Raw genomic sequence first — 16,667 nt, forward strand, 5'->3', positions numbered from 1 at the left:
ATTTATTGCTTAATTAACATTTAATTAAAAATTTTATAATAATTTCAGGCTATTGTGCGGCGGTTACCTTTATCGTGTATGACGTTGTAGTGATTTATTAACGCAGACACATGCTTGTATTTGTTCATAATATAAGTATGACTAAAAAGTATGTGTGAGTTAAATATTTTTGGTAAGAAAAGAGTACATTGCATTTGGGATATAAGAAGGCAAGTCTAAACGAAATTTCGTGAAAGATTTTTTTTGTATGAGATAAACATAAAAATAAATGAGGTTATGTGAAAAATGTGTCAATAGGAGAGATGTATATATTTCCATTATTTGTTTGCTTTTTCCTATAACTGCCCGTAAAGTCAGAAATAAATAAAAACCTCTTTTAATATCTTAAATAATAATAATGAGTATGCCTTAAAACTTCCCATTGAAACGGTTTGAGAATGAGCAAAATCGCCCTTGACCACTACCACCTTCCTTACAATTCCGCTTCAAATCGCAGGAGGCAGAAACCGAAAATTTTCTGTTTAGCATTTTAGGCAACAATTTGTATATAGAAAAAAATATGTTACTTATACGCTCCACCGTCTAAAGTACACAATGTAGTTCGACAGGTCGTATGAGTAACCTAATGTAAAGAGAGGATATGAACTGCATTAATCTTCATATTATTTTTTCATCAGATTTATCTTTATAGATTAGAGTTTATTTTTGAATTAACAATGCTAGCTATAATGTTTCTGTTATACAGCACCAAATGGGACAAATTATGCTCTTATTGATTCGTATGACTGTGGGTCCATTGGCTGAACTTCACGTATAACCCGTGACACTCTTATTTCCTTCTTAATTAATTTTTGCCATCTCATTGAAAAATTTATAATTTGATTAGAGCGCATTTTCGTTGCCACGGTGAGGGTAAGTAATATAATAATTTCAATTAAATACACGTGCAAAAGTTCAAAACCACCTGCGGCCAAGTGATCCAGCAAATCAACGGTGTACACCTATTGTTGCATAAGTGGTTCACCGTTGATTGCAACGTTCATTTGCTTTCAATTGAAAGGTTATTATCCTTCACAGCCACTTACATCTAGTAACTGTGGCTACGCTACCTCAACTACTGCACTAACAACGCTCCGACAACAACCGATGACCGCACAAAAGCGCTTTGTATGTCATCTGCTGCATGTTATTGTTACTTATTAGCCAATAAGTCGATTATGTCGGTACAAGCTTGCGATTGCTTGCGCTGTAGTGCGCTATCTTCGACAAACCATTTGTTTGCAAGTCAGAAAGTGATGTGAGTGAGCGTCTTGCTTTCGCTTGAATTTCTTAATTAAAAGTTTTAAGTGATAAATATATTAAATAAAGTTAGGAGACAAATTAGCGAGACAAGCCGAGCCCCACATGCAATAAATACTGAATGTGAGCAAAGCATAAAGTGTATTTTATAGAGAGCAATTACGGTACAGCTATGTAATAGTAGTTATACACGATAGTTATAAAGAAATTTTATTTTGCTGATATATGATGGACCTAATAGTCACGGTGGGACGGCATTCAAACTCCTTACGAACAGCTGCAACCGAAACCATTGGTTTCCACAAAACGCAAAAGAGCAGCTGGTACGACGAGGAGTGCCGTGTCGTAGCGGGGAGAAAACAACCTACCTTTGAGTTGAGGAGTGAAGCGAGACCCATTTGCAGACAGAAACAGAGAGGCCGAAATGCGTGAATATGAAGAGCTTGGTAAGCTTACAGAGAAGGGTAGATGGTTTCAAGACCGGAGCATACTATTGTAGAACCCCCAAAGGTGATCTAGTGACCGATGCCCAAAGCATACTTAAATTATGGAGGGAACACTTCTCCAGCCTGCTGAATGTCAGTGAACGTACAACGCCAGGAGAAGGCGAACCCGATTCCCCAATCGATGACGATGGAGCAGACGTTCCATTGCCCGACCATGAAGAAGTTCGAATACCAATTACCCGCCTGAAGAACAACAAAGCGGCAGGGGCCGACAGATTGCCGGCCGAGCTATTCAAACACGGCGGCGAAGAACTGATAAGGAGCATGCATCGGTTTCATTGTAAAATATGGTCGGATGAAAGTATGCCCAACGATTGGAATTTAAGTGTGCTCTGCCCAATCCACATTTATATTGATATCATCGGCCTCCACACCCGCGCCGTTATTTCTGCTTTCTCCAGGCTGGACAAGGAAGCACAGAAAATGGGTCTGGCAGTGAACGCGAGCAATACGAAATATCTCCTTTCATCAAACAAACAGTCGTCGCACTCGCGACTTGGCTCTCACGTCACTGTTGACGGGTTATTCGACGCAACACCCGCCGGGAAAAGCGCTCCACTCCGCTGGAAATATCAAGGTCGAATTTTAATTCAGATTTACCAAACCGCCTTTGTTTGTAAATACATAGATACATGATTGCGTTCGCATGAGTACATATATTTATACTTTGTTTTTGTTGAGATTGCGTAAGCATTTACTGATTTCAAGTAAAATATTCGGCGACACAACAACACCGCCAAATAACTGTATGTGCAAGCTGCATACTGCACATAGCAGTGCACACGTAGTAAAACGCCAAACTACTAAATGGCAAGTTGAAAGTGTAGCAATAAACCCAAACAATAACAACAACAAATTGTAGATAAATACATGAGCAGCAGGTGAAGAAGAAGCAGAAGCAACGACGCGTGGCAAAATGCGGTGAAATATGGAATCTCAGAGTGCAGAGTGGTGTGAAAGGTGGAGAAGTGCTAAACCATGACCACGAGATGTGGTGCAAAAGTAAAAAGCGCAATGAAGATACGGTGAAACACACGAAAGCAACGATATACTGAACTTCTGTGGCAGATGCACCTTCTATGGCTACCTTTCTAGCAGTTTCAGCAGCTCTCACCCGTGGATCTCGGTGTGAATTTGTGGGGCAACCATGCAGATGCCGCGGCAATCACACAGGCACAGAAAATAAAAAAGATAAAAAAAAACAAGAAAAAACGTTAACTTCGGCTGCACCAAAGTTAATATACCCTTCACAGGTGCATTTCTTTTAATAACTATGTGTTCAGTTTGTACGGAAGCTATATGCTATAGTAGTCCGATCTGAGCAATTTTTTCGGAGATTACATTGTTGCTTTAGGAAATAACTCATACCAAATTTCGTGAATATATCTTGTCAAATGTGAAAGTTTCCGATACATGAACTTGATTCCGATCGTTCAGTTTGTATGACAGCTATATGTTATAGTGGTCCGATACCGGCCGTTCCGACAAATGAGCAGCTTTTTGAAGAGAAAATGACGTTTGCAAAATTTCAAAACGATATCTTAAAAACTGAGGGACTAGTTCGTATACATAGAGACAGACGGACATTGCTAAATCGACCCAGCTCAACGTACTGATCATTTATATATATACTTTATGGGTCTCCGACGCTTGTTTCTGGGTGTTACAAACTTCGTGACAAACTTAAGGTACCCTGTTCAGGGTATAACAAGAGCGCGAAACGCAGAGATCTACGCGGCGAATGGAGGCTACGGGCCAGCTTGTGGCGTTGTGACAGCGGCAAATGGTTTACCAACGACGATGTAAATGATTACGTTGCACCGGTTGCTTGGTGCCTGCTGGTGCTTGGTTAAGCGGTACGAATTGTGCATATGAAGAAGGGTGAAAACATCATGTAAATGCAGTTCAAAAAATAAATGTAATGTGCCTCTTTATGCCAGACACTGGTCCATGTGCTATATTCTTTTTTATACTTTAAAGGGCCGTAATTTTAGGTGAAAGGCGCTGAAAGTCTTGGGAGTGGAACTGCTTTCCAGCCGGAGCATGTGCAATCGAACGGAAGAAATAATAATGGAACGTTGGAATATCTAAGCAATATGGTGGATGGGATAAAACTTTCCATTTAAATGTTTCCAGGTATGTTTTAATGAGAGCGAGTGTTGTCATGCAGCAGATTTATTTTTTCGCCCCTCTCCTGGTATAAAAGTCATAAGAAATCCAAGTTCCTTTCATCTAAATCATTCTGAGTGAAGCAACATCTCCAATTCTTCGTTTTCGAATGTTTTGGCCTTGTTTCGAGCGAACGGTCATTAATATCAAAATCGCTGTCTTTGAAGCGACAAAACCAATAACGGCACGTTGTTTCACTTCGGGCGAGACCACTGTAAACTTTTTGGAGTTAAAGATGGCTTTTGCCGCCGATTTCTTTGACTGAAAAAGGAAATAAAAAAAAATCGACATATTCGCGCAACCAAATGTATGTGACACATAAACAAAGCCACTAATGTGGCAACGCAGTTTCTTTTTCAAGGTTAAGTTCATCAAGTTTTGGAAATATCGAAATCGATCACCATTACCTGCTGGAGCCATCTCTCAATAAAAAGCGAGAACGTAGTTGCGCATAATGATAATACTCGTATGAATCGATGGTACTCAGGAGAGCGTGATTAACACGTGCTAAAATTATGGACCAATTATCAAAGAGAAAAAGATAATGCTTAAAAAGACCATGAACTTTATTGAATTCAATAAGTACGGGCATCTTTAGTCAATTTTTGTAAAAGCAAATTCTTGGGCGTGCGATGTCAAAAGGAGGTGGCTTTGACTCTCTAAAAAATTTTACTATCGCAGGAATTTAATCTTTAATCAAGATAATTTGGAAACCAAAATATACACCAACAATTTCCGAATTGTGGAAGCATTATATGTTATGTATAATATAACGGCAGAAAAAAGTATTGAGAACGATAAAAAATTTGTTGAAGAGGAGGTGTGTTATTGAAAGTCCCACAAAAAATATTTTAAATATAAAGGTCTTGCTTTCAAAGTTATGTAATGTTAACATAACGGAATAACAGATGTGGCGACTGAAAGTCTATGCTTAAATAGGAATGCAATACAAATAAAATCCTCGTACGTAAGGCCAAATAATAGTAAGACTTTTTAATTTAAACTTCGCGCGAAAACCCATTCGTCGAAATAGTTTTTTCTATGTTGGTATGAGTGTCAGTGACATCTGTGCCAAATGTCACATCAAAATAATCATTAGTGTTTAGTATACGCTTACTCTTCCGAAGTGTATAAAGCACATTCCGCGATTTTAATGAAATTATTCCATAAGGAAGTTCAATAAAATAAAAGAATTCGCGTTAGAGAAATGACGCTTAACAGTCACAGATCTTACTGGCATATATGGAATATCGAAATGATCAGAGAAAACTATGTTGAAAGATCATTTCAGCCTAAGAAAAGTAAAAACGACTGTTTCCAAAACCACTACTTTTTTTTTTTTTAAACAGCATCGCGTTAACGTCTGTCAAGTACTGATGAGGAGTCTTTGAGTTGTGCATACGAAGCAGAATCAGACGATCAATCGGACGAATATCGTGGCAAAGGTTAGCCAAACCCGAAAAACGACGTCAAAGCAGGTTAAAAATCAAATCAATGTTGACAGTTTTCCTTGATTATAGAGTGGTGGTGCTCTTCAAATTCTTTCCGAACGGCCAAACTGACAACAAGGAAAACTATTTGAGTGGCATGCGAACGGAATTAATGTTAAAGCAACGTCGTTGCAGCAAAAGTAAAATAATAAAAAATAAGCAATTGGAAGATACTACGGCATAAGGCAGAAGAAGGTACGAAACCGCCTACATTTCGCCACACAGAGAGCATTGTTGTAAGTCGCGCTCAGCTTAAAAGGAAGCATAATTTGCTTAAAGAACGGTTGCAATTAAGTGGTTGCTTGTTGCTACTAGTTCGCCGTACTCACACACAACGGTGCCATTGAGGCCGTCTAAGTCGCCGAGCAAGCGACGAATGCGTGCCATATGCAATTGAGTTTCTGTTTAGTAATTTGCGCTTAATTTTCATCTTGTGTCTTTTGCAGCATTCTTCTTTTTCCATTACCACCACTATCTCTTTTTGTGGTGCTCCGACTGGCTTTGCTAAGCACGCTTAGTTGGCTTGTGCTGTGTAAATTTGGCTATGAGTCAGAGTACTTACTTCTACTTGACGATGCGCTAACATATGCCGAAGAGCGTCGTTTGAGTCCACTTGTGCCGTCATTATTGCTCCCGACGGGCAGAAATCGCGATAGTGACAGCAACGTTTTGAAGAGGTCAGTCACGTTTTGATCCTCCTTGGCGGAGCACTCCAACACTTTCGCTCTGCAAGTGAGAAAAAAAATGTAGCTGATTAAAAATGGTGTTTCAAAGGGGAAAATCGTAGTTAGAATATTAAAAGCAAAAAAGTTGATTGTAGTATTAAGCAAACGAAGTAAAAATAGGATGATTATCGGAATAAAAATGTTTATAACAAGAAAAAATGTTAACTTCGGTTGCACCGAAGCTACAATATCCCTCACAAATACAAGAGATTCCATACGAGAACTTAATTTTGATCGTTCACTTTGTATGCCAGCTATATGCTACAGACAGCCGATATAAATAATTTCTAAGGAGATTGCGCCTATGTCTCAGCAAGTTATCTGTCCCAAATTTTTTGAAAATATCTCATCAAATGAAAGAAGTTTCGTCATACAAAGACCTGTTTCCAATCGTTTAGTTTCTATGGCAGCTATGTTCTATAGTGGCCCGATATCTGCAGGCCCAATCAAAGAGCAGCTTTGTGGGAAGAAAACAAAGTGTGCAAAATTTAAAATCGACTCAGATCGTCTTTATGATGATTTATATTTATATTTTATGCGGTCTTCAACGTTTCTTTCTGGGTATTGCAAACTTTGTGATAAACTTAATATACCGTAAACAAGGTGTAAAAAAGTATTTTAATTAGCTAATTGTCAAAAATATAAACTCAATGATTAATCGATAATAACTATACATCTAAAATGAAGTTATGTAAGTCTCGCACACATTAAGAACATACTCTTATATATTGTGGGATCCTGGATCTCTTCTAGGATGTTAATTTTCCTTTGTGTGGATAGCCAATTCCTCCGTGTTCTTATGGCTTGGGATTTATTTTGCTATCCACAAGATGCTATTCACAAGAGCTTGACGTTGCTCCGACTTCCACTTATTCAATGTATGTATGTGTAATTGAAACTCGAATTATTAGGTATCGACTAATATAATAATGAGTTTAAAGTGAACCAGAGGCATTACGTATTTGTTGCTAGACTGAGCTTTGTGAAACTATAATATGTTATTGATCTACGGGATCTTTTAGATCTGTGATGCCCACAATCTCTACTAAAGGTTGACAGATAGAAAATAATTGTGTTTTTGCACTGTAACCTATTGTCTATTGTGCCCTCTCCTATATCACATATGGTCACAAAGGTCAAGCACTCAGAGTAATTTCAGAAGCAAGAGACTTTACCCATGTTGGAAAAGTGTTTTTTGAACCTGTAGTGCACAGTATAGAGCGCGACAAGGATACGGAATTTGTCTCGGGAGGGGTTGATCATATATCTAAACTTTTCTAGGTTACAACCTCTTAATAGTAACTTGGCGTTTGGCTCGTTCTTACTGCTGCTGCCAGTGCCGTTCTCTTCCTAATCTCTCCTTCGTGCGCAGCAAATTCTTTATGGTGTGGGACGCCACTCTAAATAAATTAAAATCACTGATAAAGATTTGTATGTTTGAAAACCTTGAAAGACCCAGAAGTTGTAAAGTATGTTTTAGAAGTAAACAAATTAAGACACGGTTTGCCAAAAATATTTTTTACACAAAAGTTCGTTAACTTATCGTATTAATTCTGCAAGTTCTTTTATTTCTAATGGCCTTGCATTGTCTGACTAAAAATACTAATAGCTATAACTCTGAATATATATCTACAATTTATGCAACCAAGCACACATACACAAACGCCAATCGAAAATGGCGATTACTATTTGGTGCGCCTAAAAGCAGGCCAGCGGAAATGAACAAAACTGAAACGAAGCAGCACCGCTTATGCAATCACTCATGCATTCAGTGACAACTATGGTGTTTGTTGTTAATCCCGCTGTCTTTGCGTCATTGCGCCATAGCACTATAAGTTTATATGAATATATAGAGGCAAAAGTTTAGCTTGTACGAACTTTGTTTATCTCTTGCCAACCAGTTGCGGCATATGTTAGTTTTAAGGATTTAAAGTGAGTTGTTTACTATTTGCTTTTGTTGCTATTATTATATTTTTTTCGTAGCACCTCCGCTTTATGGCATGTTGCGGAATGCCTTTTAAATTGGTTTTATCCCACACGCGATTTTTGCAATTTTTTTTGCTGATATTCGCGTGAGAAACTAGCTTAGCAGCTGAGCAATTGTAAATATATCTCGAATAGCATGCATTTAAATTGAATTTTTAATAATAAAAATAAAGTACTGTAATCTGGCGTTAGTACATTTTGAGATTATGTTTATAGTATTTCCAATGCAGCGCATCCACATATGTTTAAACAGCTCAATCTTTACCTATTTTGGAGCCATTTACGCCTGTCAAGAAAGTATCGGGAATTCTCCATTTCCCCCTCTCTTCTCCCGCTTATATGGAAGACAGATACATTTTTATTCCTAGGTTTCTTCAACTGTCTTTAATTATGATGACAAAAATTAGCGCGATATGTAAAAGCAGTTGTTTATGTCAGTCCACCTAAGTGGTGTTTGTCGAATTTTACAAAATTTTTTAACGTATTTGTGTTAAATTTTGGCGAAACACTCAATAAATATTATTGAGCCAGCACTGCATTCACCTGATTTTGCTTTATGTGACTTTTGGCCATTCTTGTAACTCAAAGAACCGCTCCGGAGAAACCGTTTTGAGTTAATTAAAGACATAAAAACAAATTCGACGCGAGAGCCGAAGTCCAACCCGGAGAGTGCCTATAAAAAATGTTTTGCGTTGGCACATGTGCATCGCTTCAAATGGATTTTACTTTGAAGACGATAAAATAAATTTGGAAGATGATTGACAAATTTTCGATACTCTCTTGACAGGGAATACGGCTTTGTAAACTGATGTTGAGCAATACAAAAAAACTCCATCAGAATCAGGAAGGACCTCTCCGAGCCGTTCGATACCAAACAAGATTTCAGACAAGGCGACTCCCTACCGTGCAACTTCTTCAACCTGCAGCTGGTGAAAATAATTTGAGCTGCAGACCTTAATTGAGAAAGTAGAACCCTTTAAAAGAGTGAACAGCTGCAGGTGTATGCTGATGATATTGATATCATTGACCTCAATACCCGTGCCGTTAGTTCTGCTTTCTCCAAACTGTATAAGAAAGCGGCGTAGATGGGTCTTGTAGTAAACAAAGGAAAGCCGAAATATCTCCTGTCATCAAACAAACAGTCGTCGCACTCGCGACTTGGCTCTCACGTCACTGTTGACGGGTTATTCGACGCAACACCCGCCGGGAAAAGCTGAGAAAGAGAAAGACCTCCACTCCGTTGAAAAGACCAGGTGGAGAAGGACCTGGCTTCGCTTGGCATTTCCAATTGGCGCCACGTTGCGAAAAGAAGAAACGACTGGCGCGCTGTTGTTAACTCGGCTATAATCGCGTAAGCGGTGTCTACGCCAGTAAAGAAGAAGAAGAATAAGTTAGGTACTTATTTCACACACTGCTGCGTGCCACTAGGCGTAATACTTCGAAGTATCCACATACGAGTACGCATACAAATCAGTGCTGCTAAGTTTTGCCACTCAGTGCTGCTAAGTTTTATTTTCGCCACTTGCCAATGCTCTCTCGCACTTGCGTGTATGTACGTATGCCGCAGAATGTCGACGCAATCATTGAAAATGATTTAAGCACTTAAGTGACTGCTTAATGTTCTACTTCAGACAGTGAATAACACCGAAATGGGTAGGCATTAAACAGAGGCACCCGTAAGCACACATACACATGTGTATTTAATAAAAAAGCCGTCATTGAGTTGATTGACGGGGCAATGAGGGAGTTGCCGACTTTAAACTGCTGCGTATACAAAGTCAGTGCACAAATACTGTCAATAACATACAGACAAATATACTTATATATGATAATTTGTATTTACACCTTCGGGAAAAATTAAGCCAAAGAAGATGATTTATCCAGAAAAAACATCAGTTTGGTTGGAATCATCGGTTCATATTATGCCTGAAATTGCAGTTCGTGATATCGGCGACATTTGGTTGGAGCCTTTTTGGTCGCTTTGAGTGAAAAGATTTCGTTAGAGAGCAATGTATTCGAAAATTTTCCCCGAAACAAGGCCGAAAATTTGAATATTTAACCGTTTGCCGAGCTCTAAAGTTTCACCAGCGGGCAATATGTAATTAGCATTTGAAAATTTGATAACTCGTTCATTTGACGTGGACTGGACATGCATTTTATTTTTCATTGAAAATGTTCGCTCTGCACTGAAAAAGTGGGCAAAATTTTATTTTTCGAAAATTTTAAGTGTACCGTCGACCGAACTACACACACGTATACATATGCAAAGAAATAATTAGATTACAGTACAGTTGAAAAGTCCCCGGTCTGAAACATAGATGGCACTACTAGGGTTAAATTCATATGATTTTTAATTGGCCCTAACATTCAAACGATGCATGCATAAATTTGACAGCTGTCGGAAAATAAGTTTGTAATTATACCACTTCGCAATAAGCAACTTTTATTATTGTGAAAAAAAACTGAATAAAAAATATTTTCGCGTGTTGATAAAGTATTTATTGCTTATTAAAGGGGAAAGTACCGTTTAAGCAAACACATGTCTTGTTGACGAGTTTCTGGACACTGCTCTAAGCCATAAAGAATTGGTATCAATCGCGTATGGTTTAGTGGCGGTGAAATGAGCACTGAAGACGGTGAACGCAATGGGCGCTCAATAAATGTTGTTATCGACGAAAACATCAAAAAAGTCCACAAAATAATTTTGTGTGACCGAAAATTGAAAATGTTCGAGATAGCAGGCACTCTGAAGGTATCAACTGAATGTGTATAGTACATCACATCATTCATTAGTATTTGTGTTTGAGAGAGCAAATTGAGTACCGCGCGACATAACTTTTGAGCAAAAACAACGACAAGTTTGTGATTGGGAACTGTATTTGGAAATGTTCAAGCGTAATAAACCTGAGAATTTGGCTCCATTATTACACTTCGCAGTCCAACAACAGTCATGCGAGTGGACTGCACAACAACGAACCCGCTCCAAAGCGTGAAAAAACGCAACAGTCGACTGGCAAATTTATGGCGTCTGTATTCCACAATGTGTAAGTTATAATTTTTTTGATTACCTTGAAACAGAAGTACCATAAACAAAGACTATCAGATAACGTTATTGGACACTTGGGAGGGCAAAATCGCCGCAAGATGTCTGCAGTTCAAAAAAATAGTACTGTTTCATCAAGACAATGCCATAAGTCAGTGAAACCGATTGCAAAAATCCATGAATTGGGTTCCGAATTGCTTCCGGATTCACCGTATTCTTCAGATCTGGCCCCTAGCGACTACTTTCTCTTCTCAGATCTCAGAAGAATGCTCACTCTTAAAAAATTTTCGTCGAATGAAGAGATGATCGCCGAAACTGAGGTTTACTTTGAAACAGTTCACAAATCGTACTACAAGTGGTTTCGAAAAGTTGGAAAGTCATTTTAATCTGTGTACCACCCTTGAAGGGAACTATGTTGAATAAAAACAAAACACATTTCGCCAAAATAAATATGTTTACTATGAAAGGCCGGGGACTTTTCAATCGACTTGTTTGAAAACAAGTCAGTTGTCAGTTTGTTGATGGCATTAAATTCCTACCAACTATACACCAAACGTACAAAGTTACTAACAACGCCAATCTTCTCCAACGACGAGTTGTAGCGGCCGCGGTAAGTCCATTCAGCGTGGCGTCGTAAAGTTGTTGCCACAAAGTTGCCGCTATGTTGCCGGCGTTGGTTGTTGCGCTGATCGATGTAGGAGTGGACTTTGAAACTTTCGTTTGGACTGCAAGCGCTTGTCGCTGTTGCTGACCTGACACGCCAATTGTGGCTTTGCAGCAATTTCCATCAACAACAAGAAGTTTATAAAATGCTTGCAAATGCGCTACATACATAGTGTCTCGATGGATGTGTTGTCTACTTGCACAGCATTCAACAGCTGTCCAACTGGTTGAGAAACTTTAAATGACCATCAATTTTTTATTTCTTCTCCCCTGCGTTCGTTTGCAGCAAAAGCTCGGCGAAGCGTGCAATGAAGCAGTGTTGAATATGTATGGAATAGAAAAGAGTTAGGTGTACGAGTACCTTATGCTTTGGCACACAGATAATCAATTGGCCTGATGTTTACGGTAAATATTTGTGCCAGACAGACTGGACATATTTTCGCAGCAGAACTTAGGTGAGTATTCAACTGTGAGTAGACTGCGAGCTGCGTGGACTGAAGTGTTAGTCATTTAAAATTCAATAAATTTCAGGTGATTATTGGGTTCGTTGCTGATAATTTGTTTTTCGTACCTCGACAAACAATTCCAAATCCCAATAGTCTGTTGGAAGCGGCTTGGGCTGCATTAAACCATCGATTCTTCGAATGGTAGGTGCCGTTCCCAACAAGACCGATGAATCTATCTATCTAATTCTTGATTCAGTAATGTTTGTTCATTGTTTGCAATACTGTAGAGCCTTTCAATAAATGCCCTCTAAAAGATTCAGATATATTTCTTCAGATCGTCTGGATAAAATATTTTGGACGGCTATAGATTAAGTGAAAGCTTTTCAAAACTAGTCGTCTTCGATTCATTACTTTTCCACTCAAACAAAGTTATGTTGTTAAATTAATGAAAAAAAAAAATGGCTGGAATCCGCATTCAAGCTCAGTGACCGATATACTGACGGCCCACACATTCGCTTAGGATGAGTATGTGTTATTAGAGAAAGTTTGCGAACGTTTTTAAAATATTTCTTAATCAAGTTCATAAATTTAATAGCTTTGAGTATATTGTTACTTATGTATATTAACCCTAATTTTGAGTGTCTCTATTCTATATCTGAGTCTTAATTGATATAAACGTTATTTTTTCGTCTAAATTGATTAGGCAAAACTATAGCATTAATACCAGTTGCTTGTAAACACTCGGAAATTGTAACTAAATTGCACGTGTAAATGATATTTAAAAAAATGTATTATAAAAGTGAAAAATATGGTGTTTGAAAATCATCAAGAAAATTGCAAGAGAGTTCGACATCTTTTTCGAGTCCATTCGAATGATTTTGATAAATATTTTGCGTATGAAACGCTTTATTGCTCGACTCGTCCCGATAAAGCTGAATGTTTTCCAAAATGAGCACCGCAAACAGGTCTCTTTAGACATGCTTGATTGTGCGAATTCCGATTCCACATTAATGGAGAGCATTATAACTGCCGATGACTCATGGGTTTATGAGTTCGACATGGAAACAAGTCAACATTTATCAGAATGGGGAAGAAAAAATTAGCAGAAATAAAAAAAAACATGCCAAAACCTCTCAAAAATCAACGTAATGCTCCTTGTTTTTTCGTTATTCGTGGTTTGGTGCATAAGTTCTATTTGGCCCCTTTGAGGCGTTTGCCTGAGAACATCCGTCGCAAATGTCGGGAATTGTGGAAGAATAATACATGGATTTTACACAATTGTAATGCACCATCGCATTGAGCTACGAGTGATCGAGTGACCGAAAATAATGTCAAAACGCAAAACTTACTGAAGAAGCTGAAGGCCAAAATTTATAACATCGGGTGTTGGTTACTTTGAAGGCGACAAATTAAATATTCATGAATAATTAAATATTTTGCGTTTTATTTACAATTTCCGGGTACTTTCGTCACAATGTAAGTGTGATTTCTGCGGAAGGTTATAAAAAGGGTTTGTAAAAGGTGAGTAAAGCCTTTATAAAATTTAATTCAAACTTAAAATTATAAAGAAAAATTATATCTACGCAGATTATTATTACGCTTATGAAAAATAAATATGAATTGATTTTTCACCCAACTTATTTGCAAGAGAATAAATACATAAGACATTGAAAGCAACAAAGTAAACCATTTCGTTGATGCAAAAACAACTATGGAATTTTTCTATTAAACAAAAGAATGACTTTAACGCTTGTAATAGCTGGTAGATAGAAAAAATCGCTTTTCATTATACAAAACCTCCAACAACAGCAGATGCATTCTGTCGCTTTGTTTCGCACTTGCACATTGCCTGGCGAAGCATGCTTTTCGGTGTTGCAACGCTGATAATTGTAGCATCCCAGCTGACACATTGTTGCTGACATGTTAAAAATACAAAGCCACAGCTTCAATTAAAAAACGAGAACTTACAACAAAAAAGACAACAAAAACAAGGAAGCAAACGTAAAACGATTGTTGTGCACGAAAAAGTAACCGGTATAAATACAACGTGTGCAAAGATGGAGTAGAGTCAAAATTTTAATTGAATTGACAATTTTGGAAGCTTCCAAAACACTCTCACTCGCGCGAAATTTTATTTAGCCGAAAAGCGAGCGCATTCTCGCTCAGTACTGCTGGTGGATAGGAGCCATAATTAAAGTTTAATAATTTTTGTGTTATAGCCTTGACAGACGGCAGCGTTAATCCGGATTAACTGCGCACTTAATCAGATCCAAATTTGTAGGTGACAGACGGCAGCTAGCGAGTTTGAAACTCTCATAAACAGCTCATTGTCCTTTTTATAATATTTTCAATGGAAATTGATAGAAGATAAACATTACGGTTGTTAGCCGACCAATTTTTACCAAACCATTTTTTATTACAAAAACATATCAACACATTATTTTTAAAACTGCATCATAACATAGAAGTTTTATTGATATTATATTGAGAATTTGATAAACAGCTGTCAGGGGTTGCTTGTATTTCATTCACAATAGATGAAAATTGGCCATTTTTAACAATGTTGCCAACGAAAATCTCACAAACTCCCTAAAATTGTGAGAGTTATTTTTGGATTCAGCAACGGAGTTAGCTGTGGTAACTCCTGAATTAATCCCGAAAAATGCAATTAATCTGGTTTAACGCTGCCGTCTGTCAATGCTATTACGCTTTTACATTTCATATGAATATTTTATTGTTTAGCTTACAGAGACACATGAATGTAAACTTCTATATATTTTTCTTTAGAACAATTTTTTTTACATATGTTTTCTAGAGTTTTTACTGTAACTGTTGATTCCAACTGTAGAAAGTTGGAAAAACTGCAAAAAATATCTTAAAAAAAAAGCAAATAAGAAAGAGCTAAGATCGAATGCAACCGAACATTTTATACTCTTGCAACTTGCAAGACTCAAAGCCAGGGAAATACCTTAAGATCATAGAGACTGTAGTACCAGTTCTAATAAGCTACACTTAAGTTTCTAGCAAACCAGTTTAAACATGTAGACACTCGATTCACTCTTCTTGAGCGTACAGTCAGCGAACTCAAGACTATTGGTTTTAAGAAAAAGATAAGATGAGAGGAGTAGCGAGTGGAACGAAATTTACAAATTATGTTAGTACCGTTATCTGGTTTTACAGAAAGCCCACAAGCTGGTCGATGTAAGGACAACAAAACCCGAAATGCGACAACAACAATGCAGATTAAAAGTTGCGGCCGGTATATGACGGTCAAATAGCATAGCGAGTGGCGCATGCAACAATGCACATGCAACGTCGCCAATTGGTGGCAACACTGGGATTGTAACCCAATTGAAAAAAAGTGAGTGTGTGTGCATCCGTATTTGCCACTGTCTGCGCTTTATGCCGTTACACCATTGTCTGCATGCGGACTTTTATTTATTTGCGTAACATGATAACGGCCATTTTACAGTTGAAAGCTGTGCGGGTCGCGCCATCGCCGCCGCTGTCAAGTAACCGCAAAAACACTCACTCACCTACACACACATAAATATATATGTATATGAAAATAAGCAAGGACACATTCTTTGCTTGCTGCACGCAAAGCGATCGTTTGTAAGCGGCAATTTGTGCCGAAAATATATTGCAAATTTGCCGCATGCACACCGTTATGTCGGTATAACCGCCGCGCCATTAACTTCCATGACGGCTCGGCACCGTGGAGAGTTGAGGATTAAAAACTTGATTTGCTTTGTGGCAGATTGCATTGGTGCAACATGTAACTACTTACCTTTATGTGCAAATTTGTATGAGCTATTTGGAAAATATGCGTGTCGTTGCTCTTGACCCACGTGTTACCTGTAACATGACAAAATCGCTTTAAAAACCAAACTCATACAGGGTGTTACATTCTGTTCTTTAACTAACTAATTTCTCGTTAAAAACGAGAATCATTACGAAATATTTTTTTTTGTTCAGGTGCAATAGCTGCCATCTTTTCAAAAGCTCCTGAAACTTGAAAAGGCTTCAAGCACATTCAGTACTATCACCGCTTCAGTGAGCATAATCGCCAAAGAAGGTCGATAATACGAGCAACCATGGCCTGTTTCGCTCCACGTTTACCCAGTTGGACAAAAAGACTCGAATGAGTCCATCCACATTGTGTAAGATTTTGTATAAGAATTTTGGTTGACAAGCTGTATGGTTTGGAGTGATCATAATCCACAAGTGATTGTTGAGACGTCGTTCCATTTTCAAAAAGTCACTATTTGGTGTGCTCTATGGTTAGAGGGAATCATTCCTTTCTTCAAATATGAAGCCAGCCATAATGTTACATTCAA

At 38.0% G+C, this 16,667-nt stretch overlaps 1 protein-coding gene across 7 annotated transcripts in view; it reads right to left on the reverse strand.

Annotated features, from left to right (window-relative positions):
• LOC120772521 (GTP-binding protein Di-Ras2-like) overlaps positions 1-16,667 on the reverse strand; it is a 94,552-nt gene that overhangs the window by 16,732 nt on the left and 61,153 nt on the right. For all 7 annotated transcript variants that reach the window (XM_040101183.1, XM_040101182.1, XM_040101181.1 and 4 more), the window contains one exon: positions 6,027-6,190. In XM_040101183.1, coding sequence (XP_039957117.1) covers positions 6,027-6,190 — 164 coding nt within the window. The remainder of the gene's footprint in view (positions 1-6,026; positions 6,191-16,667) is intronic.

This window comes from Bactrocera tryoni, chromosome 3 (genome assembly GCF_016617805.1).
Source record: "Bactrocera tryoni isolate S06 chromosome 3, CSIRO_BtryS06_freeze2, whole genome shotgun sequence".
In the NCBI taxonomy this organism is placed as follows: Eukaryota; Metazoa; Arthropoda; class Insecta; order Diptera; family Tephritidae; genus Bactrocera; species Bactrocera tryoni.